We start from the raw sequence: 14544 nt of genomic DNA on the forward strand, positions 1-14544 counted from the left end.
TTTATAATAACTTTAAATTGTTTAGTAGAATTTTTTACTTGAAAATTTGTGAGTATTTATTATTTCATATATATTTTTGATTTATAAAATATAAAATTTGTAAATATTTATTATTTAAAATATGTTTTTTTAATTGTAAATATAAATTATAAAATCTTTAAAATACTCAAATTATAAAAAATTTACAACTTAAAATTATTATTCTAACAAATAGCTAGACCCAATTATATTCATTTTAATGATTTAAAATATTTCTTAACTTTAAAAATATATAAAATAATGATTTAAGATATTTTCTTAAATTGATTTTTTTAGATACGTAGTACAATATTGTGTATGGTATAGTTATTATGATATAAAAACGCTTTCTATCCTTGTAATAATAAAAAGAAATAATCAAACCACTTAAAATTGAAAATGCATAATGAATAGTTATTTGTTTTTATGCACATTAATTAATTATATTAAAAACATTTTTGCAAAACCTGATAAAATTTTAACGTGGCATTTCCATTACAATTTTGCGCATTCTAATACAAGAAATGTAAACCCTAATACATTTTATTTTTTTTTTAAAATCAGTCCCTTCCATATTCTGGATCTGGATCTCTTCGTAATAAATACAGGGCAAGTTTTGCACTCCATCTCCACATCCCACTCCACTTGATTCTGAAGATGTTCACTACGCAACTTGCTAACATACCGGAATCTCTCACATCTTATTATGTAATCTATTTTAACATTCATCAGAAGCAAATGGTTATCTCTCGTCTGGAGGTCAATTCCTATAATGAAATCCCAGCCTTCAGTGCTTAAAAAGGACTTCATCCATTTACTTATGGGTTCCTTACAGCTCGTCATCATATGATGTGGAACTTTCCTGTACTTTCCGACACGAGTTTGCTGAAGTGCTGAGACTGGTTAACCAAACGTCATCAGATACCACTAACTCAACGTCTTCATTACGATGCCAAATCCAATGTGTATGTGTTGCATTGTATACTGTAAGTTCACCATGTCCAAAGCTCGCTTCACGGAACAGAGACAATTCAGATTGTGGCTCCTTGAAACTGCAAATGAATCGTTTATCCAATTAATGCATCATTATGGTCATCTTATAACAACAGAAAATGAAATATGCGTAACTTAGAAGGCGAGAATGGTGGTTACTGAACATACTCTAAAGCAAGCCCTTCACGGTTTCCTCCATCTCCAATGGTAATGTAAATTGGTCCACAAGGATCCGCTGTGTTATTGTACACATGAGTCTGCAACATTAAGAGGTTATGGAAAAACAGACAAACAGAGAGAAAATCTTTCTTTCCCAGCAAAGAGTGAAAACCCTTTTATCTGAGTGAAAATTTTCATTAAAATACCCAAGAAATACATTTAACTACATGATATTATGGAATAGGACTGATCATCTAAATAAATTATATTTTAGAATCTGATTGATAAAAACTTAAAAAATAAATTATTTAACCTTACTCCCATCTATCAATATTCACAAAATCTACCATCAAAATAAATATACCCTTAAAATACTTACAAAACGTTCATAAGCGTGCACATGTCCTGCAAAAACTAGATCCACTTTGGCAGCGTATAGCAAAGGCTCCATGGCTACTCTCATCTTCTCTCCCTCACCCTCATGAGCAGCATTTGTATTATACCAGGGAGCATGTAGCAGCACAAAAATCCAGGGCGTTTTCACTCTATCTACCTTTCCAAGATCACCCTACTTTCAACAAATTTTAATCAAGGGTTAGCTGATTTGTTTCCTCATAACAGACGCAGTTTTCTTAAATTAAGAACAGGGACAGTCCATTGATAGAATTATCACTATTAACACTACCTGCAGCCACTTGTATTGGTCTGAATCCTTCCCATAATTAGCGTAGGAACCAAGCATGATAACGTGCACTCCTGCAACTTCAAAAGAGTAATACAAGTTTGAAGTGGAACCGCTTTCTTTATATGGCATTTGCCACCTAGCATTGTAGGATTTAAAGGAATGTTCCATCAGGAGGATAATTGTTTCAACCTCATGGTTTCCTTCTGTGACCATCCAGGGCCTGCTGCTGGCCAGAGGTTCCACCAGCCTCCCAAATGAATCCCACAGAGTCTGGGTGTTGTCAGCATAGGAGAGATCACCAGGCAGAAGGAAAACATCATGATAACTCTCATTAATGTGTTGCAGAGTTGATTTCGTCCACTCAGTTTGTCCCAGATCACCTGGTAAAAATAAAAGCATTTAATTAATCATAAAAACTTACGGTAGTACAAATGAATTTATTTATGAAATCAAAAACTTAGTTTAAACCATGGAAAATCACAATTTCACCCACAATTATATCACTAAATTTCGACCAAATACCCAAAACATAATATAAATACAAGCCCATAATTCTGGAGAAAGAATGTAAAATCAAAAGATTTCACCGTTCCGATGATGAAATACTGTGATTAGGAGCTGATAACTATATTTATACTACTGACTGTCATACATACCTGCGACAGAAAAAACAATGGGTAACTCTGACGGTGGTGTCTTGAGCTTGAAATCCGGACCATGTCCTCCACATCTATAATAGTAGGTAGTATTCGCTTCAAGTGGCCCAATCACAACGTTATGAATGTAGCCAGATTTGTAGAACAAATACCAATAAGTAGAAGAAATCTCCCCAAAAGCAGAAGAAGTGTAGTTTCCCGGAGATTTTCCATATTCAACCAACGAAGGTACGTCCTCCGCTGTCACCCACGTTACCCTCATGGAATCACTTCCTACCAGAGAAATATGAACCTGCCATTGTCATTAATACGAACCCTAATCAAAATGTATATAACAGAAGAAATCATCAGATATAGCTCTCTATATTGAAATCATACAAGACAAATGTTTTTGGAGTATGTGTATTTAGTGGAGGTTCCAGTATATACACAGAGGTACTCTAAAAGCATTTGTCTAATATGATTTCTTTTTGTCAAAATTGTTTTTAGAATATGAATGGGATTATTTGCGAATGGATTTTAAATATATATAATTTTTTGTCAAAATCATCTCTAAAACATGGATGAGATTACTTGTAAATCTATTCTAAACATCAAAACTTCAGAGATCTGAATAAATGATGAAAACATTTGTGCAATATGATTAGTTATCAATATAATTTTTAACCATAAAAAAATATTTTTAAAAATCTAAAAACATTTAAGTGTAATGAACCTGGTGTGTTATCTTTTTCTTCAACTAGATTGGAAAATCAAGCTACATAGCCAATACCAAATTGCACCAAATTATTACAGTAAACCATATATATGTATTTAAAAAAAAAAACATTTCTCCAAATCTTAACTGTGAAACCTACATACAAAAATCATAAGAGAAATATTTTTTTTGTACCTGCTCAGGATCCATGTCCGTTTCTGTTGTGGAAGGAGTAGATATGATAGGACGAGGATGGGGCCGAACGTAGTGCCCCGCCTCTGAATAAATTGCCATACAAGACAAGAACATAAAAATACCGATGCCCATATTTGGCAGGGTTTTAGATGAAACCGGAGCCATGAAAGCTTCAATCCCTTTATCTATCACACAGTGCAATACATGAGGCTGAAATTGAATTGTGTATCATTTGTTGCTACTGTACTTAAATAAGAGCCCAGGCATTAAACTAATGTGTTTTAAAATTAAATTCAAAGCGCTAGTTGCCCGCACGTTTCCACCTATCTCAAGCGATTTCAACGCTCCCTGTGCCCATCATATAACCGATATATAAGACGAATTCCGCATGAAATGATTTTGCACTATATTTTCTTCCCTGGAATTTTAGGATATGAATTTTGGATTAAAAAATCAGACCATTTTTAGAACATGGCTGCAACACGCAAGAATTCATGGTAAAACTTATTAATCTGCATAACCATTGACTATGAGATATCCTTCTAGATATTTTTAAGTGGATATTGTTTGAATGAGATGTTTTTTTAATTAGGATTTTGTTCCAAATTTGATAAAAAAATATTAAATGGTAAGTATAAAATTTAAACCGTGTAATTTAGAATTTGTTTTGTTTGCCAAGTTGTATGTGTTTTTAATTATTTTACAATTGTATCTGGTCTTAGGTATACTATCTCTTAACATGTTAGATTTTTGTCCATAAAATTTCGAAAAAATTACCTTTTACATTATGGACTGACTTAACAGTACACTCTATCACAGTTGGTCTATTTCTAAACCCTACTAACTTAACAGTACACTGTATCACAATCTGTCTATTCTAAACCCACTAACTTGCACTACACACTATCACCATTCTAAGCCCTGCTGACTTAACAATACACTTTATCACACTCTCTTCTAAACCCCATAAATAGTAATCTATTTTAAACCAGATATGTAAAAAAATTTAAAATACCATTCAAAATAAAAAAATTATAATCTAACAACTTTTTTTATCTCTAAATTCACACCAAAAGATAAAAAAACGTTCTATCGTTAATTCACACCGCCACTTGCCTCTGACAACATCATATTTGTTTATAAAGGTGGTCTGCACAAACATATTCTGCGAATATGCTACGATTACCACACATTTCATAGAATTGTGATCCAACCCTAATTCCAAGAAAATACGTTATATTCCAAGAATATACTAGGAATACCATCCATTTGATTCAGATGTGCTCCGACCCTAGTTCCAGGAAAAGTCTTGTGCATTACGAAACGTTGACGTGCAACCATCCATCTCTGCATTACGAAGATTCCCATCGAAGCGTTAAACTTGGCGTATCTAAAGCGATCGCATCTCTCCCTCTGGCGATGCAAAAGAGGAATCGTCCCTTTCACGGGTTTCCATGTGTGGCTGTCCGCTTTCATTTCATTATCAGAATTATCAAAATTTCAACGTTTTGAGATTGTGGACTCTGTCATACATGGCATTTTCTGTTAATAAAAATATGTTTAAAGCATGCAAAACATTGCCAAACAACTCTGCAATGTTCGATGATGACCACACGCCAAGCAATTCTTTTATCGGATAAATGATGATCCCTGCATTTAGTATATAAAACTTCGAGGATTACAGAAGCCACACTGCACGGTCGAGTTCCAAAATTAATGGCAATCAGGAGATTAGAAAGGCAATGCAAAAAGGCTAACACATGATTTGTATGATATAAAAGGCTTCTAAATATATGTTTTTGATTAATATTCCCTTCTGATATAGCCATGCCTAAGATAGCTTCACGTGTCCAGAAATTTTAATGAAATTTTAAAATATAAAATGAAAGCGAAAGATTAAAATATATGTTTATGAGTAATGTTTCCTACCGGGTGCTACTTGTTCAGAAGAATCCTTTCATATACATTGGAAAAGTCTTTACTGAATTTTAAAAGTCATCACGATTATGCATATCATTAATTATTATTTTTATTTTATTACTATCAACTATTATTTATATCAATTTATATATCTTAGTACAAATATAATTTTATATTACAATTACAATTAGTATATTATGTTATACATATCAAATTTTAATATAAAATAAAAATATTATATTATTTATATCAATTTGAAATTGAAAAAATAGAAATATCAACACAGAAGAAAAAATCAATCTAATAAAAATCTCAAAGTACAGATCATTCAAAACTATTTATATATGATATATAATTAAAGAATGGGACACCATTATCTTAAACAATTTTTTAATTAATTAATAATAAAAAATTCCAGATAAGTCAATAACATTTTGGTTATTATTATTAATTTTTAAATTTATGATTATAAATATATTATTTGTTCTTAGTCTATTTATATATGATATATAATTAAAGAATGGGACACCATTATCTTAAACAATTTTTTAATTAATTAATAATAAAAAATTCCAGATAAGTCAATAACATTTTGGTTATTATTATTAATTTTTAAATTTATGATTATAAATATATTATTTGTTCTTAGTCTAATTGGAACTTATAAAAAAAAAGAAAAATGTCATCATATACTCACAAAATGAGTTATCTTTCCATTTATTATTATTAATATTTTTAGACTTTTCTATTAAATGTGAGTTCCATTCCCACTTTACAAAAGCATTTATGCTTTCCTTAACAACCCACTAAGCATCTTAATGCATGAATGATTATCCACATGCTCATTATTTCCCAAAATCATGGAATGACTTGGTAAAAAATGTCATCATATACTCACAAAATGAGTTATCTTTCCATTTATTATTATTAATATTTTTAGACTTTTCTATTAAATGTGAGTTCCATTCCCACTTTACAAAAGCACTTATACTTTCCTTAACAACCCACTAAGCATCTTAATGTATGAATGATTATCCACATGCTCATTATTTCCCAAAATAATGGAATGACTTGGTTCATGTGGGTGTCATTCCTCCTATGGTAGAAAAGAAGCTTTTATTTATTTATTTATAGGGTGATTAATGGTTATCCATATGCTCATTATTTCTCAAAATCATGCAATGACTTGGTTTCATGTGGGTGTCATTCCTCCTATGGTAGAAAAGAATCTTTTTTTGTTATTTATAGGGTGATTAATTTTTAAAAAGTCGATCTATAGCTGTTAAATTTTTTAATTAATAGGAAAAAAAATCAAAATTTGAGGTTACATTCTCCGTATTTTATGTTTGAGTTAAATGGCACATACATCCACTAGTTTGTGCATTAGATCTATAGTAAGTATTGGGTCTCCCCCTCCCAAACATGCACACCACATAATAGAAGGTTCTCTTGGGGGGTGAGGGGGTGTGCATGTCCAAAATGGATATCGGGAAATATAATGCCAAACGTACATGATCAATGATTATTGGGTTCCCTTGCCAAAAATTGTAAAACCACTAAATGGCCACCACCATGCTGTTGATGCTGCCATCTAGTTGATGTCATCGTGCATTGTCTTTGGAGGATGTGACAACCATTTCAACAGGATGATAGACTTTGTTGACATCACAACCATGTAAATTTGTAGGATGACTAGGTAGTTGATATGGCTACCAACTCAATAGTTGCAGAGTAGGTGACATTGCGATGACTCGGTAGGTGATGTGGTAGACGATGTCAGCATGCCATAGAGGGACATGACCCTCAAAATGTTAAGAATTTCAATTGCCACTCAATTTTTAACCTAATAGATGCTACCACATACAAGAGTTTTTAAATAAGGTTAAAAGGTAAAAGTTCATGGAAAAACATCACTTTTGTGATTTTTTTCAAAAGGAGAGGATGCTCGAGAAGATAAAGGATTTCATCCTCCAAAACTTCTCACACTACAAACCCTAAAGAGATGGTTCTTTTGGACTTAGATAATGATATAAATTATATTGTCATCTTTGAGTTTGACCTATATAAATTATATAAGCCATCCTTTCACAGCTTTAATAACCTTTGCGACATCATTCATGCTTTGGTGTCCTTTTTGGCCAAATTCATCATTCTCCTTACTTACGATTTCCTTGAATTTGTAATGCAGTGTTCTAATAACTACATGCCCAACAAATAAGTGGTTATTCCCAAAAATGGCATAATTCTCTTCCAAATAAGACTAAATTCAATTCTTCAAATGTTTAGATTAATTATGTTGCATGATACTCAAACTCTAGCAGAAGAAAACATAATAGCATCATATTAGGAATATTCTATAAAGGAAAAGGCTATTCTAATCCAGTTATGTCTTGCTCTACGTGTGATCCAGATCTTGGAGGGAGGCCCCCAAGATTTGAAAAATTGCAATGCTAGAAAGAAAATGAGAGAACACACAGTAAATAAAACCACAAAGAAACTTTTTATTAAAATGGAGAATAATTGTAAAAGATACATTGTGGTGGACTATCCATCCTTTTCCAAAATGTGACTTGTTACTTATAGTCTTTTTCTGTTACAATACCATGGGTAAATTCCATGGGTGAATCAATACCATGGGTGGATGTCACAATACCATGGGCAAGTACGATGGGTGAATGAATACCATGGGTGGATGCCACTTACAATACCATGGGTAAATTCCATGGGTGGATGAGTACCATGGGTTGATGCCATTTTCCATTCGAATCAATCATCCCTTCTTAAGAAGAAATGATCCCCATTGCATGAAGTTCCCTCCTATGAAGCCTTTGATGAATATGAAGAGCCACTAAAGAGAAGGGTTTTATGTGGTTAACCCATAACCATGGTGAACGAAGATCCGAGGATAGAGATACCATGTAATGCTTGTGACCAATTGTGATAATGACAGTGTGCAACCTAGAAAATGGACTTCGATGAAGTGTGGGTTTGTGGATGACCCATAATAATGATGAATGAAGATCTGAGGATAGAGACACCCTATTATGCTTGTGACCAACTATGATACTGACAGTGTGTGGCCTAGTAAATGGACTTCGATCACAAGGATTTTGTGCAGTTGACCCATAATCGTGATGTTGATTGTTGATGAAGTAGCAGGGGCCTACATAGCCTGGAGTGGGAGGTCATATCTCCAAAGAACCCAAGTCAGATGCTACTATGCTAAAATTGATGAACGTGAAGCAGGTGCCTATTAAAGTGGGGTTGGAGGCCACGTCTCGAGAGGGAACCCGCTCCGAATGCTACTCTAAAATTAAAATGGACATAACTCGGTCAATATAGCTTGAAATATTTATTATAACTTTTTTTTGGAAACAAAATGACCATTATGCATCTTCCCATGTGTTGGAAATCCTTATCTAGACACTCTATAATCTCAGATTCGCACTACAACTGTTTCGTCATAAAAAAGGTTTTGAAAAAATAGCTGATTTTAAATCATCTATATCTCCCACATCCGAACTCCGATTCGATCCATTTGTTTTTAAAATTGGGTGATTTTTCAAGAGGAAATTAGCTTTGTACTCATTGTTATGAAATTATGCACAAAAAATGCCAAAAATTATAGGAGAGTCATCGTCCACTAGTTGCCGCCCGAAAACATTCTACAACATAGCCGGTTTTAAATCAACGTTATCTCCCTCATCCAGACTCCGATTTGGCTGATTTTTTTTTTGAATTTTGATATTTTTTTTGCAAGGAATCTAGATATTTTATTTGTTTTTGTAAATTTTGCACCAAAAGTTTCATAAATGATCTGAAATCTTGCTGCCCAAAAAAAACAATTCTTGCAAAAAAATGAAAAAAACAGAAAAGAAAAATTATTCCTACTTGGCCCAAGAAAGTGCTCGGTGGAGGTCGTGGCACGTCCCTGAAGTTTGTTGATTATTGCTGCAAAAGTTTGAAATTGAAATATGCATTAAACCCTCATTCCCATGGAATCGTAACCTGCTTTGATACCACTGATCTGGACCTTGGGGAGAGGCCCCCAAGATTTGAAACATTGCAATGCCAGAAAGAAAATCAATGAAAACACAATACATAAAACCACAAAAACTATTTATTAAAATGGATAATAAATGTGAAAGCTACATTGTGGTGGCCAATCCGTCATTTTACAAAATGTGACTTGTTACTTATAATCTTTTTCGGTTACAATACTATGGGTAAATTCCATGGGTGAATGAATACCATGGGTGGATGTCACAATACCATGGGAAAATACCATGGGTGTATGCCACTTACAATACCATGGGTAAATTCCATGGGTGGATGAATGCCATGGGTTGATGCCATTTTCCATTTGGATCAATCTTTAGTTTTATGTTGGCACTTTGTCCATATGATGCAACTCTCATAAGATATGATTATACTCATTGCTTAGCGTACTCAATAAATCTTTAGTTACTCCAATTTTGTATCACAAAATAGTTTAGATTTCAATCCTATTTAGTTTATCTATTTCTCTTTTTCCAAGTTGATAATTTTGTCCTTCATCTAAAGCTTTATCATGGGGTCATAAATCCTTCTTTTTTCATATATTGAACTTCTCTGGTTAGAAATCAACCCCAAATTGTAGGTTTCTATGACTTTACCAATAAATTCATGTCCATTGTATATTCTTTTATCTATGATTCACCCCTTAAAATGTTTCTATAAATGAAGAAACTTTTGTAATTTAGTCATGATACTAGAGTTGATGACATCTTTTTTACCTAAAGACTACATTGAAATCAAATTTTATGGATGTGGAGTTCCTCCTTATGATCTACCTGTGCTTCTTACCATGAGAGTGTTTTCCTTTGAATACATAAGACAAAGATTAGAATATGTTGAATTTCATTTTGTTTCTAAGAAGCAATAAGCCACTTTTTGACCAAAAAATGAAGTTGGGCCTTTCATTATGAATGCAAGGAAAATTCTACAAGAAACAGATAAAACTAGCATTTGCACCAAATGTTGCAAAGGAAACGCCGTAAGGCATAAATTGAGGAACAATTCCGACATGGGAATGGGAAAATGTACATAAGATGCAGATATGTAGCATAAATGAGATTCTAAAGATGTATAAATTGAATTTTATTTAGGGTGCCTAAGTCTATATTTTTTTAATTATTGAATTAATATTGCATATAAATCTCATAAAATTCAACAAACTTATAATTGAGGGCTCTGATCTCTAAGTTTGACTTTGGGTCATTAACATGGTAATGCACTGTCTCAACCACTAAACCACATACCAACAAACAAAAGACTACAAAATGTTACGATCATTACTATAGTAAACCCAATGACTCTACACACAATAATTTATTCTTTACTCGAAGAGAATATTGCTTAACCATATCCACAAAAAGATTGCAAGGTGGAAAGCATTATGCAGAACAGAATCTCTGTTATTATAACTTGTAAGTTGTAGCATTGTTCCAACCAATAAAACTATCTTCACATTTTGGAAGATCAAATGGAAATAAGTTTTGAAGAATTCAATAAAAAACGTCCAAGATCATTGGATCACATGATTAATGGTACCCTGTCCTATGAATCTAATATTTTTATGCACTTACAATTAAGGGAGAAAACAAGGTCCAAACAATGTATACCACAGGGACCAATAAATAGTATATTTGAAAATCCTTACTAGGATCAGAAAAAACAACATTACTTCTCCTTAAATCCTTCACAATCAAATTATACAATTGTTGTACAACACAAGGCTCATGCTGTTGTCAATAGTTCTGATTGAGAATGTGACCAGATTCCTTCAATCTCATACAGTGATTAATGCACCAATTATACAATTGTTGTACAACACAAGACTCATGCTGTTGTCAATCAAGCAATAGTTCTGATCGAGAATGCGCCAGATTCCTTCAATCTCATATAGTGATTAATGCACCAAACACAGGTGTACTAGTTGCAACGACTTTTATATCATTTTACTGATGTTGTCATGTCAAAATCAATGTGATACAATTAAGTCACCTTTAAGAAGAACCTCATTGCAATTTCTATACAAGGATGTCTGTCTTATCATTACTCATTCTAATTTCACCTCTTTTATTGTCAGACTTCACGAATTAGCCTCCAAATGCTTGCTTCATCCACAGACCAGTCAATTACCTTTTATAAATATTTTGTTTGAGCATTGGAACTCAATAACAATTACAAAATTATAAAATTTTTATCTCCAATCAATTTCTTTTCTTTTCTTTTTCTTTTTCTGATTTCCACTTATTATTGTTATATAAATATCTAAACTCATTTTATAATACTTTAAAAATAGAAATTTTCAGATATTATAATCCCTAAATCCTTTCTTCCCATTCTTAATGACTTTTGCAATTAGAAATAGGGCTTTGCAATGAGGTTCCCTCTGCATTAAACTCTGCAACTGACCCACCACGGTTAGTGTTAGAGTCCTTGGAGGGGTTTTATTCTCTTGAACAAAAGTCAAGTGACAAGAAAGAGTCTGGGCTCTCGGCTTTACGCCGGGCCTGTACATTATTACTGGAATCTCTTGTACCTGTTTTGGCAGATCCTATTTTGGGTGTTGAACATCTAGTTCTGCCCTTAAATATAAAGGAGCAAGCCAAAAGTATTGCACATGAATGGAAGTCGAAGATAAACCTTGAAGGAGATGTTGCCAATGGCAATTCGTTAGAGGCCCAGGCCTTCTTGCAACTTCTAGCTACTTTTGGAATTGCGTCAGAGTTTGATAAAGATGACTTATGCAAGCTTGTTCTTGCAGTTGCACGGTGCAGGAAGACACCTGAACTCTGTCGTTCCCTTGGACTTGAATAAAAAATGCCAGGTTGGTTGGCTGGTGTTATGTAATGTTAGCCTCAGTGGCTAGGCTGGCAAAATTTCCATCCATTTTGGTAGATAGGCTTTTTGTTGTTTTTCTGGCATTCATGGCTAGCTTGGTTTTTTTGAGGGACTGGTGGATTTTATCAGTATACTTGGTTGTGGCTGATTGAGTTCAAGATAAATTTTTGTAATCCTAGCTGTAGTAAACCTTCCCAACGTTTTTTGTTTAGTCCAGTGAACGGGTTTCTAAGTTGACGGGGTTGGTAGTCTTTTCTTTAGATCTCAACATTTCATATGCAAGGCAGATACTGAGTGGCCTCTACTAGGTAGACATCTTTTTATGAGGTAGAAAGTTGTATGTAAGTTATTTTGTTGATATTAATAAAGGCACCTGAAGATGATCAGCTATGGTAAAGTGTCATAAGGCCTTTCATGAGTGGGGAACTGTTTACTTACGAAAATGGTCTCAAGCTGACATAGTTGTTATCTTTATTGACAAATCCGTTGAAGTTGTCTGTATTGTTTTTTCTTTCACAGTAAACTGTCTTTTGGTATTTCAAATGTTTGTGACATATTCAAATTAACTGAAAATTTTGTGACAATTTCATGCAGATGTTGTAGAAACCCTGGTCAATAGTGGAAAACAAATTGAGGCAGTCAACTTTGCTCATGCATTTGGGTTGACAGAGAAGTTTGCACCTGTTCCTTTGTTGAAGGAATATCTGAAAGATGCTAAGAAAGCTTCTCAGGCAAGTTTAAAAAGTGGGAATAACTCTACTGTTGCACAAGTACGATTGTATTACTGTTATACAAAATGTCTTGTTATGTGATGATCATTTTGGCTTAGTATTGTTGGTTATATCAGAAGTTCCTTTTTTGACCGATATTTTTATTTGGTGCTACAGAATGAAGTAAATACAAAAGAGATTTCTGCTTACAGAGCTATTATAAAGTGCATTGAGGAGCACAAACTTGAATCGCAGTTCTCACCAGATCCTCTTCAAAAGCGTGTAGCTCAGCTAGAGAAAGCTAAGGCTGACAGAAAAAGGTCTGCAGGTGCTATTAAGTCTCAACCTAAGCGTCCTCGTGCTAATGGAGGAAATGCTGGTGTATATATGCCTCCGTTAAGTGCAGATGAAAGAACTCCGACTCTTTATGCTTCTTCCAATGGTGCAGACAGAAGCTTTTATAGGTCTTTGGATAGAGTACAATATTCTGGTGCAGCTCCAGGTGTTACATCCTACAACCTACAGGGCCAAAATGCATATGACAGATCAAACCAAGGATTATATGGAGCAGGCTATGGTGTTGGAAATAGGACTCCAGTCTCGCTCTCAAGGCCATATATGTATCCATCAGATAACATGGGACCTTCGTTGTTGGGTTTCGGTTCTTACAATTCCTCTACTAATTACAGCAACCATCACTTTGGCAGTAGACTGCCTGCCCCTCCTCCAGCTTATCAGTCTTCTTTTATACATTAGGTAGGTACGGTGCTTATCTTACCGTGGTCAAGCAAGTTCTGATCTTATCAGGCCCCATAAAACCTTTTCTATTGGATGTGGCTGGTAGTAAGCACTTAGCTTTGAAGAGGTTTTTTGACTTTGTTTCTGTAAATCTAAAAGATTGGCAAAGTTCATTTGGCAGCTTTTCACAATTTTCAGTGGTGTTTTCTTCTATTAAGGAATCTTCTATTAAGGAATTTTATTTTTTTATGGCATTGAGTGCTTCATCACTTTCCCAGGTTACTATATACTGTAGTGTTTACAGTTCAAAGATGATTCTATGCATAATTTTGGTATTTTTTTATTTGTTTGACAAATCAGAGAGGATCAATCTGTCTCTTTGTGGAAGATTAAAATTTGGTGAATAATATATCATTTGTGATCTTGTTTGGAGCTCATAACACAAGACTTTCAATTGCATTTGTATGTCGAGGGCTTGTCTTGTGCTGAATATGATTTAATTGTCCACTTGCACCTTACCTCATTGGTACCTGTTTACTCTACGCCTATGAAGCAAATCAGATTTTATTTTGATTAGTCCAATTGTAAGGCTATTTTTGAAACTGGACCCCGCCCCTCTTAAGCTGGACCCTGCCCCTCTTAAGCTGCTGCATGATTTAAATCCCCCTTTTTGAGCAGAAATGATTTGTAGTACTAGTGGTATAGTTGTTATACCCTGCATTAATATTTTTGTGTTCTCTATAACGAGGACAAAGCACATTGGAGTTATATGTCCCATCTAGAACTAGCAATTGTCTCGAAAGGTACAAAGAGAGGCCGATAGGATTATTAAATTAGAATTGTTGAATTTCTCTAGAAGAGATGTTGGTTCAAGCCTACAAGGAG

General features: G+C 33.8%; 1 protein-coding gene and 1 pseudogene across 1 annotated transcript; one reads left to right on the top strand and one right to left on the bottom strand.

The window, feature by feature from the left end:
- Positions 1-534: 534 nt before the first annotated feature.
- Positions 535-3756, bottom strand: LOC149220294 (purple acid phosphatase 22-like). Its single transcript, XM_089384741.1, has 6 exons — positions 3404-3756; positions 2512-2803; positions 1856-2235; positions 1550-1738; positions 1180-1268; positions 535-1070 (listed from the first exon to the last, which is right to left on the bottom strand). Exons 1-6 carry the CDS (start codon positions 3566-3568, stop codon positions 848-850), a joined length of 1338 nt encoding a protein of 445 aa, XP_089240867.1. The 5' UTR covers positions 3569-3756; the 3' UTR covers positions 535-847.
- Positions 3757-8457: 4701 nt separating this feature from the next.
- Positions 8458-13895, top strand: LOC149220295 (FRIGIDA-like protein 3; annotated as a pseudogene).
- Positions 13896-14544: the final 649 nt, after the last annotated feature.

This window comes from Pinus tabuliformis, chromosome Q (assembly GCF_031772625.1).
Source record: "Pinus tabuliformis cultivar Carrire ecotype Pingquan chromosome Q, CPIR1, whole genome shotgun sequence".
Lineage (NCBI taxonomy): Eukaryota > Viridiplantae > Streptophyta > Pinopsida > Pinales > Pinaceae > Pinus > Pinus tabuliformis.